Here is a 14859-nt window from a genome sequence, read left to right on the forward strand (position 1 = left end):
TCAAATATTCAGGGCCCAGCATCTTCCTCTTCCATATTCTATGTACCCAAAAACCCACCTTTGTGCTTCCCTACTGCCCCCACCGGGGAGGAGGATGTTGAAGATAGGCCTACATACATATAACATTTTTATTAAATACATATGTGAAATTCTCACATAAAGGGATGAGGACAAAATAGTACCAGTTGGCACAAACATTGCATAATGTAAAGATACCGTACAATAATGTCCTATTATTTAAATAATAGCTGTACTGGCTGTATAGAATTAGTCCCAATAAAGCATGAGAGTGGCATTTCAAAATCCAAAACTGGAAAAAGAAAAAGAAAAGTGTTTGGAATTGCAGCTGGATACTCTGAAGTCAAGCACATTGTTTCATACATTTTTACCACCATTTCTAGATTATTTTTCTAGTTTTATGTGTTGTTAGTATTTTTTTTTTCTTCTAGTTTTAGAGTATAGTTAACTCTGTGTATAACAGACCAAACGGACCAACCCAGTATTCAACTTGATAGATTCATTGGGCTCTTTAAGCTAACAATGAACACAAATCCAAGTTAGATATTTATAAAGCCATTGAAACAGACCTGGGCTGAAAGAGTTAGCACTTGTGCACTTTGGGGGCTCTCTGGTTTTAGGTCCTTTTGTGCTTAGCATAATCAATCCAGCGCACCTTAAAAAACCTTCAGCCCAGGTCAGTGTCTGACATGTAGCAACATTAGCTCCATATGTGTCCACCAGGTATCTGTTTTCAACCAGACATACCTAACAGAAGAGCTCAAAGAGACTTTTACCAAATCTTCAGGGCCCAGACAGAGAGGTCAGAAGGAAGCACCAGTCTCCTAGACTAAACCTACCACTGTCGCTATGTGACTATTTGAAATCTGCATGAAGTGCAATACTCTTTTGCTAAAAGTTAATATATTTCAAACGTTTTAATCAAACTGGCAGGACCTTAAACTTGCAGACTTAGTAATACACGAAAACACTGGTGCTATAAATGGTTCCTGGTGGACACACATTACTGGGCTGCAATAGACTTAGAGGTCTATTTACAGGGCAGCAGTAGAACTTCATGTGTCTCTTGAGCAGCAGTAAACCTAGAGGTCTATAATTTACTAGGCTGCAGTGGACCTTCGTAGGTTTATTTATTGGTCTGCAGTAGACCTTTGCAGCTCTATTTACTGGACTGCAGTACACCGTCATGCAGTAGATCTGGTATTTACATCTGCTGTGCAGCATCAGGCGTTAGGTCTGTCTACTTGGCAGCAGTAGATGTTCATGTGTCTCTGGGCAGCAGTAGACCTTAATAGGTCTATTAACACAATTTTACAGGGTAGCAATAGACCTTCACGGGTCTATTACACAACAAAGGGCTGGCTTGTTTTACTATCAATACTAGCCTTTGAAATGATGGAATTGTCTAAATGCTGATACCTTTGCCCCACTGCGTTATCTGGTTTTGGAGAAGATGCATATACCTAAACAACAGATTTTTGTTCATGAAGATCTGACACAGAACCAACTCATGAACTCTATGTGAAATTTGACATAACGTAGATATTCTGCAGTTGAGAATATTCATGTCTTTCATTGTAAAAACAGCAGGATTTGCGATGAACTAAAAGAACACACAGCAACTGCATCGATTGATTGATTTCACTAATTGGTTAATTGGACTGATCTGCCAACAGTCACTGAGAGAATGCTGAAAGGAAGTAATGATAATTGTGATTTTTTTTTTACACACTGGTAATTAAAAAAGTAATAACTGCTGGATTACCCCAAAGCACACCAGCTACTTTGACTTTTTGTCCAGCCAAAATAGTTTTTCGAACAGATTAAGACACCAACCAACCTCTCTTAAGATTCCACATCAAGGTTATATTGAATATAAAACAAACAAAAATTTCTCAAAAGGGAATCCTAAATGCATTTGCAAGGGAAACCTTAAATTCACATACATGAGATTGACAGCTTTGCTATTAAGGTTTCTGTGTGAAGAATAGGATCATTTGGCAGAGTACTAAAGACAGCTATTTCTTTCTAAAGCACTTGAGGCATGATAGATGGCATTTCCAAAAAACCAAGCTGTGAAAGGGAGAGAGAAAGAGGAGAGAGAAAGGAGGATGGAGGATATAAAAAAATCGACCATGACCTTTTCGGGTCAAGACTTGCTTTAAGCAGCGTCCACTGCCCTGCGTCCACATCTGACCACTCTGAACAACACACACACGCAGTTACATAAACACAACACACACGTTCACAAAGCACACATACTGTAAGACACTCATATTACAACATGATACCAGTAAGAATTATGTGAAATATTTTCACATGCATGTATAAAGACGCACACACACACACACGCACACGCGCACGCACACACACACACACACACACACACACACATGTACACACACACACACACACACACACACGTATGCACACGCACGCACGCACGCACGCGCACACACACGCACACACGCACACACACACACACACACACACACACACACACACACACACGCACACACACACAAACACCTGTATCAGTGTGTTTGTGTGTATGCATCAGAGAAAATAATTACATTATGTTGTGTGAATGTTGATGTGTTGATTCCACATAGAATGGCAGTCCATAGAGTAATGTTACTTTTACAAGGAAAACTAAAATATCTGTGATGATTTATTTCGACACTGTGGTTGATGTGACACAGGCTGACTATGCAAGAACTGTCAAGATGTTATCCTGATCTGTGGACGAATATCAAATAAAGCCTGGAATCCTTCTGCCTTTGTCAGTTTACTGTTCCTGTTTAACATTCCATTCCATTAAGCCAAGTCAAACATTTTTCATGCACAACTCTGTGTACAGGTACATGAAATACAAGAATGCTCGCCGTGGGTGACCTCGTAACAGTCGCCACCAGGTATTCCTAAACATAACCTCAGTAAAACTATGCCTAAACCTAACCTTATTCCTAAACATAACCTCAGTAAAACGATGCCTAAACCTAACCTTATTCCTAAACATAACCTCAGTAAAACTATGCCTAAACCTAACCTTATTCCTAAACATAACCTCAGTAAAACTATGCCTAAACCTAACCTTATTCCTAAACATAACCTCAGTAAAACTATGCTTAACCCTAAACATAATCGTTGCCCAGCAAAACGAATTCAAGAACTGTAGTGGGTGAGCGGTACGCACAAAATCCCCCTATTTTCTTCTGTACACTAAATCTCTACACCACTAATAGCCGATCTACATGCTAACAATGCATGTACAGTAGATATATCGTTAGCATTGCAGCTTATAATTTTCAAGGATTATAGAACTTTCCGATGAGGCCCTTACCTATATGAACCTTCACCAAGGTCCACAGTGTAGGAAGCCTATTTTTCAGTGTGTGGAATCAGTCTGTGGATATTTCTTCGATTTATAGATAGATATTTCCTTATCTTGCACCTGGACCCAACTGGATTGGATGTGCACGCCGGCTCACTTTTTTTTCCCATTAAGTATTACAGAAACATATTTTAGACTTCCTGAGACTGTGCAGCCGTTATAACGAGAAGTGAAAAAACCCACTGTGTGATGGATTTCTCATTTCCCTCAGGAACCCCATGCACGGTAAAAAAAGAAAAAAAAAGAAACCCAGTAAATACTTCTCTCTCTTAGGCTTCCACAGTAGTTCCCTTCATCACTACAGGCACCACAAACAGATCTGCTCTGTGCGTGCGTGTGCGTGTGCGTGTGTGTGTGTGTGTGTGTGTGTGTGTGCGCGCGTGCGTGCCTGTGTGTGAGGGGCCGGTTTCTACATGTGCATGTAGAGAGGGTGAGGATTATGTGTGGACATACACACATGCACAATACACGTGACACAAGGTGTGAATATACACGTGCATAATGTGCATGTGTGTATGCTTAATTTAATTTAGGTGTGTGTGTGAGTGTGTGTGTCTGTGTGTGTGTGTGCGCGCGTGTGTGTGTGTGCGTGTGTATGCGGTTCATGAGAACGCTGTATGTGTGTGTCCTACGTGCGTTCCACCCATGTTTGGCCAGTAGGGTGTAAATAGGACGTGTGTTTGAATCAGTGGCTCTTCTGTTCACGCCGGGAGCCTGGAGGCCGAAGTGATGCGTTCAGCTCTCCCCTGGCTACCGGCACCTCGTGCCCAGACAGAGTGGCGCGTGTCAGATACTGTATTAACTGTACCAGTGTGATACATACAGTACAGTAGTCGTTCTGTGTGAGTCACTACCTTCTCACCTCTCTGCCCTGGCATTCCCATTCGACAGCTAGAAACCCTGTATCTCCACATTTCAACTTTTGAAATCGTAAACTGATGCCCTACTTCGTCACAGTCACACAAACATAGAAAAAAATAGCCGTCCTACAAGCTAGCAATGCGAAATTGGCTATTTTTTGCTAATTTGGGGAAAGGAAATTAAGTTAAGTGGAAGTGGTTATGTCTGGCTGTGCAGTAGTGTATAAATACTGGATTGAGGGGGGGATGATTGTGACTAATAATTACTACATTTATGAAATGTAGCATACATTGGAAGATATATATTTAAAGTATATATTTATTACATTGTAAAAAAAGAATAGGGAAAATGTTTACAAACTAAACCCTGTTTCTGCATCCAGAAAGGTGGTTAGTTTTACTTTTAATACAATGACATTACACTGAATAACACACACTCACACACCTTCACAAACGACTACATCCACCCTTCATAAACAGGAAAGAGATAAAATACATGAAATCAATCAGTTCTGTGCTCCGTGCCATCATATGCATAAAGAATTGTGATGTTGACTGTCTGTTTTCACTACTACAGTAGAGCTAATCATAATGTAGAAATCAACACATATAGCGCTCCCTCAAAAGTCCAAGATTGCCTGAGTTGTTATACATCACACAGGTGGACACAGAACATCAAGAAAGACAGTCAGATTGTTTAACACAGTGGTAAGATTTTCCTGTCTGAACAACCTTCCCTGAAACGTAATAACCTGTGTATACTGAAGCTAACGGCATTAATAGAGGTGTTGTACCAGTGCTGGTGCAATAGTAAGAAATGGCTCATACAGAAATCATCTAGCAGTCACCGATGCTCACTGCCAACGGCATTTTTATGAAGGCCCAAGAATTATTTGAAGAGAACTGGAAGGGATACTTGGAAACAGTAGACCACAAAGTCAACTTTGCATAACCTCATTCCGAGGGTGTTAGAGATTAGACTGACGAGTATTCACTTTTTGGAGCTGTGTGGAGCTCCCTATACGTGGCCGTGTGTGTGGGTCTGTCTGTCTGTCTGTCTGTTTGTCTGTTTGTCTGTCTGTCTCCGGGTATGTAGCCTGCAGTAACCTTTTCTGGCCAGTGGCCACACATGTTAAGGGAGGGGCGCTGTTGCACACACACACACACACACACACACACACACACACACACACACACACACACACAGCTCCACTTCGAACAGAGGTTCGATTTTATCCTTACACTTGAAAATATGCTGTACACAGCTACACACATACGTATATAAACAGCTCAAATATGTTATCTGGTAATAACATTCACTACGAATAAAGTACATCAAAAAACAGTCTTACTCTTCATGAAAGTTGAACAACATCAACCTGAATAGTTCAAAACTCAAAGTAGTTGCTTTTGCTTCACAGATAACCAAAATGCCTAAAGCTTAATTCACTCACTTAGTTGGCCTAACCTGGTAAACCTACAGTAACACTGGCCTCTTGAATAAAGCTTTAAAGAGTTGAAAATACATTAATTCAAATGAGTTATTAGCTAGGAAGACAAGATAATCAGAGATTATCAGTTTTATCGTCACATCACAGGTTTACTGGTGAAAATCTGTGAGTGAAATTCATGTTTGTGCAAGCTCCATCATTTTGCGGTTTTCAGGAATGAAAGGCAAAACGCCGAAATGATGGCGCTTGTACAGAAACAGATTTCACCCACTGATTTACACAGAAAAACCTATGATTTGACAATTCAACAGATTCTCTGATTCTGGCTACTGGCTTAATTGGCCAAAGATGCCAATGCCACGTTGGATCCGGAGCTAACACTAGCCATCAGCATACCTCTTCAAATCAGTGTTCTGTAGCAAAAGGCTGGCTAGGTATGTTCCACATCTTCACCAATGTTCAACACAAATTCTAATGGTAGCAGTAGACGCCAAATCTCTGGTCCTGAGACGGGAAGCCAAAGCACCGTACCCCTGGCTCCAAGGCGCCACAGTTAGCCCGAGCACTGGCGATGGGGTAACGCACGCTCCCGTCAGCCAACCAGCCTGCATCACAGCGGTCCAAGCCCATCAGCCTCCAGGCGGCATAGAGCTGACCCACTTTAGCAATGTGGCTTCCATCATCGGCGCAAGCCTGAACTGCCTCCGTGAAGTTCAGCTGGGATGGGTGTTTTAAGAAGTACACGGTCCCTGAGGCAGAAGACAAAAAGGTACATGGAAATACACTTTAAATGATTGACGGTAGCAGTTTCAATTAGGAAAACGTTGTTCTTGTTTGACAAAATAGCACTTTAAGAGACAGGTTCCTCCATTCTTCCATATCTTGACAGGTGAAGTTTGAGTGAAGATATAATTAGTGACCATATGTGACGATATGCACCGATATGAAAAAGTGCATGTTAGTAGTGTGTCTGTGTCACTCCAAACTACTATTTTATAAGTTATAAGTCTTGAATAAAGTCATTGGTTTAAGAAAGAAGCTAACTGTACTACTGTGGACCCCCATCTGAAAAATATTTTGTGTCAGGGACCACAAGATTTGTGTGGTTATGTTACAAGAATTCCACCTTTTTACTATTACTATTTTATAGTCTCTCTTGTTGGTTTGGAAGTTCATTTCAAAGACAGCATATTTTGTCTGTGCCAAATGGTGATGCCAGTGGTGCTGGTAGTAGTAGTGTGTCTGTGTCATTCCAAACTACTCTTTTTAACAGACTAGTTAAAAGGTCTTGAAAAAGGTAATTGGTTTAAGAAAGCAGCTGTCTGTGCTAGTGTCACTGTGACTGTACCTTTGTGCAAAATCATAACGGTGCAAAATCTTTGCACAATGCACACAGAAAGAATGCCTGATTTCATTCCAGCTCAAAGATTCACTATTATCGGCTGCATATCGGTTATCTGTGATTGTCCCCTCTCTCATATTGGTTAACATAAAAATCCCTATCGGTCGGACACTAGTTATAATGTCCTAGAAGTCCTAGATGTATAGACTATAGAGTTATGGAAATTGATATTCAGATGGAATTGATGAATGATTGAAATATGTAATATTTTTATGAGATAATCACAAACACGCACGCACGCACGCACGCACGCACGCACGCACGCACGCACGCACGCACACACACACACACACACACACACACACACACACACACACACACACACACACACACACACACACACGCAAACGCACACGCACACTGACCCTTGATGGAGGCAGAGAAGCAGAAAGCATCAAAGCGCTGTAGGAGTCGATGGCGTTGCCCGTAACTCCTCAGACCAGGGGCCAAGTCCACGCCCCCACAGCCCTCCCGCGGCGTGGTGATTGGATACTGCACCGTGCCGTCAGCCAACCAGCCGGCATTACACCAGTCTAGCCCCTCCTCCCAGGCAGAGAACAGCTGCTCGAACGTGGCCAGCTTGGCGTCCTGCTCCTCACACACCTGCTGGGCCCCCAGGAAGTTGTAGTGGTAGCGTCCCTTCTGAGAGAAGTAGGGAAATACCACTCCTGTAGAGCGGAGGGAGAGACCAGTGGCGCCAGTTTAGCAAAAGCTAGGGTATGGCAAAGATGGGAGTCCTCGTGGAAAAGAGGCATTACATTTTGTATAACATGGTTCTATTGTGAAAATAGCAGATCTACATGCTCACAACGTCTGAAAAAAAACGAGTTTTGTCCGTTTTTTACACAGGTTTCTTGGGCTGGAGTGCAGCTAAACTTGGCATGTTAGTAAACGTGCCACAATTAACAATAATGCATTGCACCTGTGCAGCTGACCTGCGGAACCTGGGAATATACAGTATATGGGGAGAATACAAGTGCGGAGAATATAATTATAATACCTTGTTAAAGTGACCATTTTGTAAAATGTTGCATTTGTAGTTATTTTACTGTAATTTAACAACATCATAACCAGCACAGATAGACAAAGAGACATTCATGGATTTATATTTAACTCATCCAGTGCCCGGAATCTCCACTAGAGGGCGCCCAGTGGCCAGAGAATCCACCATAGACATACGCTGTATATGCTCAAGCCGTGCGCAGCCATGACGCGCGTGAACACTTTCCTTTGTGTCATGAACAGGAACAGGATGAAGTTAGCTTGAAGTTAGCTATTGGCTACCACTCATTTTAGAAGCCCAATTTTCGGCGATTTAGCCGTGATTAAACCTTGCGCACATCATGGATAGGCATAGAACAGAGAAAATGAGCTCCAAAGATCCTGGATTGCATTGGAGTGGACGGCAAATATCGGCGGCGCGATGCTCTCGCGGGCCGATGTAAACAAATCGCGGCCGGCGGCCGGCTCGAAAATTTAGCCCGGTGCTTCGGTAAGGCCTCTGGGTGTTTAAATAATTTTATATAATATCCCGAACTAGTTCGGGATCCGCACTCCGGACGATAAAAAGGCCGAAATAAAGCCGAACTAGTTCGGGATCCGCACAAGAAGAGTTAAAAGTAACTTTTATTTTCCCCCCTGGACCCAGAGTATGGCAGCTGCATACCCCTGCCATACCCAATTTTGTGAGTGAATCATACAGATTCTTATGGCCTTGTGGTGAAATGGTGACCCAATGCCTCCCTGCTTGGCAGTCATTATCAAGGGTTGGATTTGGGGTAAGTCCCTGTGACATACTAGCATTGTGTCCAAGGGTTTACTTGTACATCGATTCATGATGACTGGGGGATGTACTTGTACATCAAGCCACCTCACGCAACAGCCACAGGAGATAGGCCTTATGGGCCACATGGCTCAGGAACAAATGGACATCATCGTTAAAGCCACTTAAACCCTAACCTCGCGTTGCCAGGCTTACTCATCTGCGAACAGAAAAGCCTGGCCTGGGCACGATTTATTTTAATTTTTAATTTTTACTGATTAGGTGCTTGGTCTACCTACGTTATTATTATTTTTTCTAGATTGATATTTCTATGCAATTGACGTTGATACATGCTCCACAGCATGGAGGGAACCCTCCTTCTGTGGTGGTGTTGTATTACCTTGCTTATTTTATTGATGTACAGTATGTATCACCTTACTTATTGTAAATCACTCTGGATTAAGAGCGTCTGCTAAATGCCTAAACTGTAAACTGTAAACTGTATGAGGCAGAGATTGTTCTAGGAGGTGGGGCTTCGGCCGTGCGAATTTTCCGGGAAGATGCATTATTTTCACAGTGCGGTGTTCCTGCAAATGTGTTCTCCGCTGGGGAAAGAAAATCTGTTCTACGTCTCCCGCTCTGTCGGTTGTGCTTGCAACAAACATTATCCAAACAAAACATGGCTTTGCACAAAGTTACACCTATTAAGAGCGAGTTAAGAGCTACAATCTATCTTTGTTTGTTTCACTGGTGGATGTAAACAGACCCGCACCGCATGACGTAACTTCCCTTAAATGCAGCACTTCCGCCACAACTTCCGGAACAGCGCAGGTCGTGCCCAGGGTGCTTAAACCCTATACACTTCATTCACCGGAGTCACCCATGGCCATGGGTCTAGTCTACTAGGCCCCCCTCCTTTTTCCCAATCTACAATGCAATCTACAACTATACATTGTGAGGCTTGTAGATCAACTATTATTGCCGAGTGTTCACCCTAGAATAATGGGGACTACGATGAACACACCTGCTCAGAATATGAATAGAAGACATGTGGCAGGTTTGAGCATAACTGTTTCCCCACTTCTGCAATGGAGAAACGTATCTCTACTGATTTATCCACTTAAACTGAAAATACAAACCCTCTCCTTGCACACTTCTGAAACACACACACACACACACACACACACACACCTACACACACACACACACACACACACACACACACACACACACACACACACACACACACACACACATACACACACAATGATGCTACTCCCACCCACTCACACAAACAATCACACATAAGCATGCCATTGCCCTAGCATACACATAAACACCATCCCACACCTCGCATCTCCAGCTCCACAGTAACACTCTCGTCCTCCAGTCCATCGATGACCTCACAGCGGTACCGCCCTGTGTCATTGGCGTGCAGCTCGTTGATCACCAGCGACATGTCGCCCGGCGTCGACCGCCGCAGACGCACGCGACCCCGGAAACCGCCGTAGCTGCGATGTCGGTTGCCCATGGCCACCATCACGTCGGTCTCCTTGGTGACGAGAGCTAAGGGGATGTGCTCCGCGTCATGTCCATTGATGGCGTCGGAGGGAAGCCAGGACCACTTGACGCGGGTCCTGCGGGGCGCGTGGAGCTCGGGCTCGTATCGGTAGTGGCAGGGCAGCGTGACACTGCTCCCCCTGGTGGCTGAGACGGATGGCTCAGGGGACTCCACGTGAAGACGCACCCCGTTAAAGTAGACTGGAGAGGGAGGGAAAAAAGGTCAAAGTTGAGAGGACACACATTCATCAGAGGAACAGGCTGTGAATTAAAGAGAAAAAATAAATCACATCACAGATTGTCACACCGTACCCAGCTGGATTCACCCAGGTCTCATGCATGGAAACCCAAACATATTCTGGGCTTTTGGGGCTAATGATATAGCATTATTAAGCTATCAAAGCAGGACAAGTTAGTTTTAACATTAACTGTATTACTGCCAGATGTTATTTATTTATTGGGTTTTGTGCCAGCAAAAGCACCTTGCCTTTGCGATGTTATAGACAAAGATGTATTCATTTTTTTTCTCCATCATTATTATTTTCTTTTCTCCTTAAATAGGTGTACTTTGGCTATACTAGCAGTAGAGGGCAGCATCATGCAAGAATTAACGTGAAATGGGCCGCTGCAGCTTCCATACATTCAGGGCGCAGAGTCGCATCAGAGCAATAGAACGACAGCTAGCAGCCAAGAAGTGAATTTGGACATTATTGATGTTTACGTGAGGTGGAGAATTCAAAGCAGGATTACAGGAGATGCTTATACTGTACACACCCGCGCGACCCCTCATCAGTTTACAGACATCAAAACAAGGTACAAAAGAACGAGCCAAAGAACGTACTATTGGCAACGCGCCGCCGGGAAAAATGGGGCGAACGAGAACGTCCAAAGCGGTAAAAGAGTTAATATTAACAACAGTTGACATGGGGCGCCCGCTGGCCTGGTGGTCAAGGCGCATACCACATACTAGGCTATGATGTCTGCTGGCGTCGCCGGTTCGATTCCCGATCCGGATGACCTTTGCCACATTTCATTCCCCATCTCTCTCCCCATTTCCTACTATCCTATCAAATAAAGGCATAAAAAAGCCCCAAAACAAATCTTAAAAAAAAAAAAAAAAAAAACGACAGCTGGCATTGACAGAGTGATTTGCAGTGGATGCAACAGTAGAACAGTAGACTAACTTTAGTTCCCAGAGTGCCAACAATACCGGTAATCAACAGTAAATAGAACCAGGCTCAGAGCTGCAGGAAAAAGATTCACTGGATCCAAACTCATACAGAATAACAGATATAGAATAGACACCTGCTGCACCTCAGCTACTATGTATTTTTTTTTTTTTTTTAGTTGTTTCTTGTATTATCTGTTGTTTCTAAATTGTTTCCTGTATTAACTGTTGTTTTTTTAAACTGTTGTTCGGCAACCTTGAGTGACCTGAAAGGCGCCTTATAAATAAAATGTATTATTATTATTATTATTATGTCAACCTGTACCCGTAGGCCTTACATGTCCATCTTGCAGCCAACACTGTAAGGTTGTTCCAGATATGTTGCATAAAAACCTGACCGATGCTTCTCCACGTGTTTAGTTGTGATTCTGCAGACTTGTCCCAGACTCCCAGATGACCTGAGAGGTCTGGATGGTTTATCTTGGACATTTATCTTGGTTCTAAATCATTCAAGGCTATATAAACCAACAAAACATTGAATCACCATTGCACCACTTGTAAAGATCTTGGGATAGGAACTTTAGCAGCAGCATTCTGAATCAACTTTTAGGGAGACCTGTAAAGACATATGTTTCTTCAGAGTCTACTGAAGATGAACGCATGGTTGTGTGAGTAAGCAGACAGAAATGTCTATCTGCCCAACAGCAGCTGGCTCACACCTGTGTTTTCATACACACACACACACACACACACACACACCCATGAGCAGAGTCATATGGCGTGCGTGCCGTGCACACCCACACGCACGCACACGCGCGCGCGCACACACACACACACACACACACACACACACACACACACACACACACACACACCTGCAGAGTTCTCATTCTCTCTCACTCACACACAAGACATGCACTCATCATGAGATCACACTTCAAAGACACATGATGACATAGCCATAGCCAAAACATCCCCAACACACACAAACACATGCGCACTCTCGCGTGCACGCACGCACAAGAAACGCACACACACACATAGACCTACTCTCTCCATTGCCGTTGCGGTTGTTGCTGATGTCCTGGTAATAGAAGCCATTGCTGTACGCTGGGACTCCTTGGCTGCTGGAGGGCAGCAAGTACAGACACGCGGCCAGCAGAGGGCGCAGTAGACCGAGCATGGTGGTTCTCTGAAGCTCCCGCACTGGACTGTTCTACTGCTGCTGGACATAAACATAAAGGACGAGATAAAAGACGCGTATTTATAGACAGAGAACAGAATCAGCAGAGAAGAAGGTTTGAGTGTATAATTTAAATCCTAATTTAGACGCACATTATCTTTGTCAGAACTGAAACATCTCCAGTAGATGCGACTGAGCTCCAATGATGTAGCCTATATGATTACTATTGTTACTAAATAGCGCTGGTAATTCTTAAAGTGACATGATGACACATTGGTAGCAGTGGCACCATCAACACGTCATGATCAGAAGTCTGACAAGTTAACAAAATTTGGGGGCCAAAACATTGGCGTGGATATAAAGTTCCAAGTTCCAAGCAAAAATGATCAAAAATGATCATTTCAACCTCAAAACATAGACTAATAGAGGAGGGGGGAAATCTATTTCAGTTCTTTCATCGGAATTAGATGTATAGCTTAATTACCAAATCATAGGGGAAAATTAAACCAAAATATTGGAGGAAAGTTACATTACTCCAGAAATGTATAGCCTACTTTAAATCATTTAATATAATTGTAAAACGCACTAGGGAAAATGAAAATAGCATTATGACAAACCAATGAACAAGATAAGGCGACTTGTGATTTGTAAAGAACACTTTGATACGTCGCCAAAATTCTAAATACATTGTTCAGTCCTACATTCTCACTTGTCTATAATGCGCATGCTGTGTTATCATCCCCTCAACTGAAAGAGTCCCAATAAGTCCACACAACAATAATGTAATGAGGTACAACTCACGGATAATGCTGTTCTCCGCCCCGCGTCGCTTTAATTCATGGTGTGTCTGATGAGAAGATGAGAAACCTCCTCATTGAAAACTCTGGGCGAGTCAGGGCTACAGTGACGTCACCGCTCCGAGGCATCCCTTTTGAAGTGACAGTCGTAAAAGTGACGTCATGCAGTTTATTCAATGTAAATAATAATACGTTTGAGAGCACACCCCATCTTTCGTAATCTTTGTCCTCCTCTTACCTCTATCTCTCCTCTTCTATCTCCCCTTTCCCCTCTCCTAAACCATTAGTCATATATTATTATTATTATTAGTATTTTCTTAAATCTATCTCCCCCTCTCTTTTTCTTTCTCTCTTTTTCTTATTCTTTCTCTTTTCTTAAGTCAACAGTTTCCAAGTTATACTCAAATAGCTACTTACTCCCCCCCCCCTTCGTTAAACATACCCATAGGGAGAATATGAAGGGTTCCAAGTGGGTGGGAAAGGGTATAGGGATTGTCTTGTTTGTAATTATCTGTAAGTTTCTTTTTTTTTTTTTACTTGTTGGTCCCAAAATCTTGTTTTTGTCTGCATGTTTGTTTGTAAGTTGATGTATCTTAAAAAAATCACACTCGTGTGAACTGAGCCCCTATAATGGCCCCACCGTGACCTATATCATTCTTAAAACAACCATTCACCTAAGATTTAGAATACACAAGTTGAAATAATGTTAATTATGGTAATTGTGAAGAGTGAAAGAAAAAGCAAATAGCCTTCTGTGGCAGTATAGTAAATTTGTCTGAGCATTACTTAAACTATGCTATTGAATGAATAAAATCTAATAGCTATAGTCTACTGTCTATAATTATGTTCTAAAAAGGTAGCATAGATAGCACAGACAGACAGACAGACAGACAGACAGACAGACAGACAGACAGACAGACAGACAGACAGACAGACAGACAGACAGACAGACCGGAATGATCAGGGGTTATCTATTACTAATAAAGACAGAACAGCATATCATTCATCTTAGTAATAGGCCTACAGCATTTCTGAAACATTTTAGATATACCAAATTCCATTTGACTTCCAGCAAGCCTGCTGTGAGACTGAGAGTCAGGGGTTAACTGTGCCAGGATGTGTATTTCTGGTATGTTAAGACTTATTAAGCATATTCCACTGCCTGGCCTCAAATAACACTGTCAATATTACTGCAGCAACTCATATTACAGCCAGGAGCTGAAAGAACAGCAGTTCAGCTGGAAATGTGCAGACAATACCATGT

The 14859-nt window shown here is 42.7% G+C and overlaps 1 protein-coding gene across 1 annotated transcript; it reads right to left on the reverse strand.

Moving 5' to 3' along the window:
• Positions 1–6194: 6194 nt before the first annotated feature.
• Positions 6195–12798, reverse strand: hapln3 (hyaluronan and proteoglycan link protein 3; the record flags this gene model as incomplete). The annotated part of the gene is made up of 4 exons (XM_080737144.1): positions 6195–6472; positions 7491–7793; positions 10238–10648; positions 12666–12798. The coding sequence occupies 4 exons, from the start codon at positions 12796–12798 to the stop codon at positions 6195–6197; spliced, it is 1125 nt and encodes a 374-aa protein (XP_080593270.1).
• Between the last annotated feature and the right edge of the window lie 2061 nt (positions 12799–14859).

Source organism: Nannobrachium achirus (genome assembly GCF_963921795.1).
Source record: "Nannobrachium achirus genome assembly, chromosome: 11".
Taxonomy (NCBI): Eukaryota; Metazoa; Chordata; class Actinopteri; order Myctophiformes; family Myctophidae; genus Nannobrachium; species Nannobrachium achirus.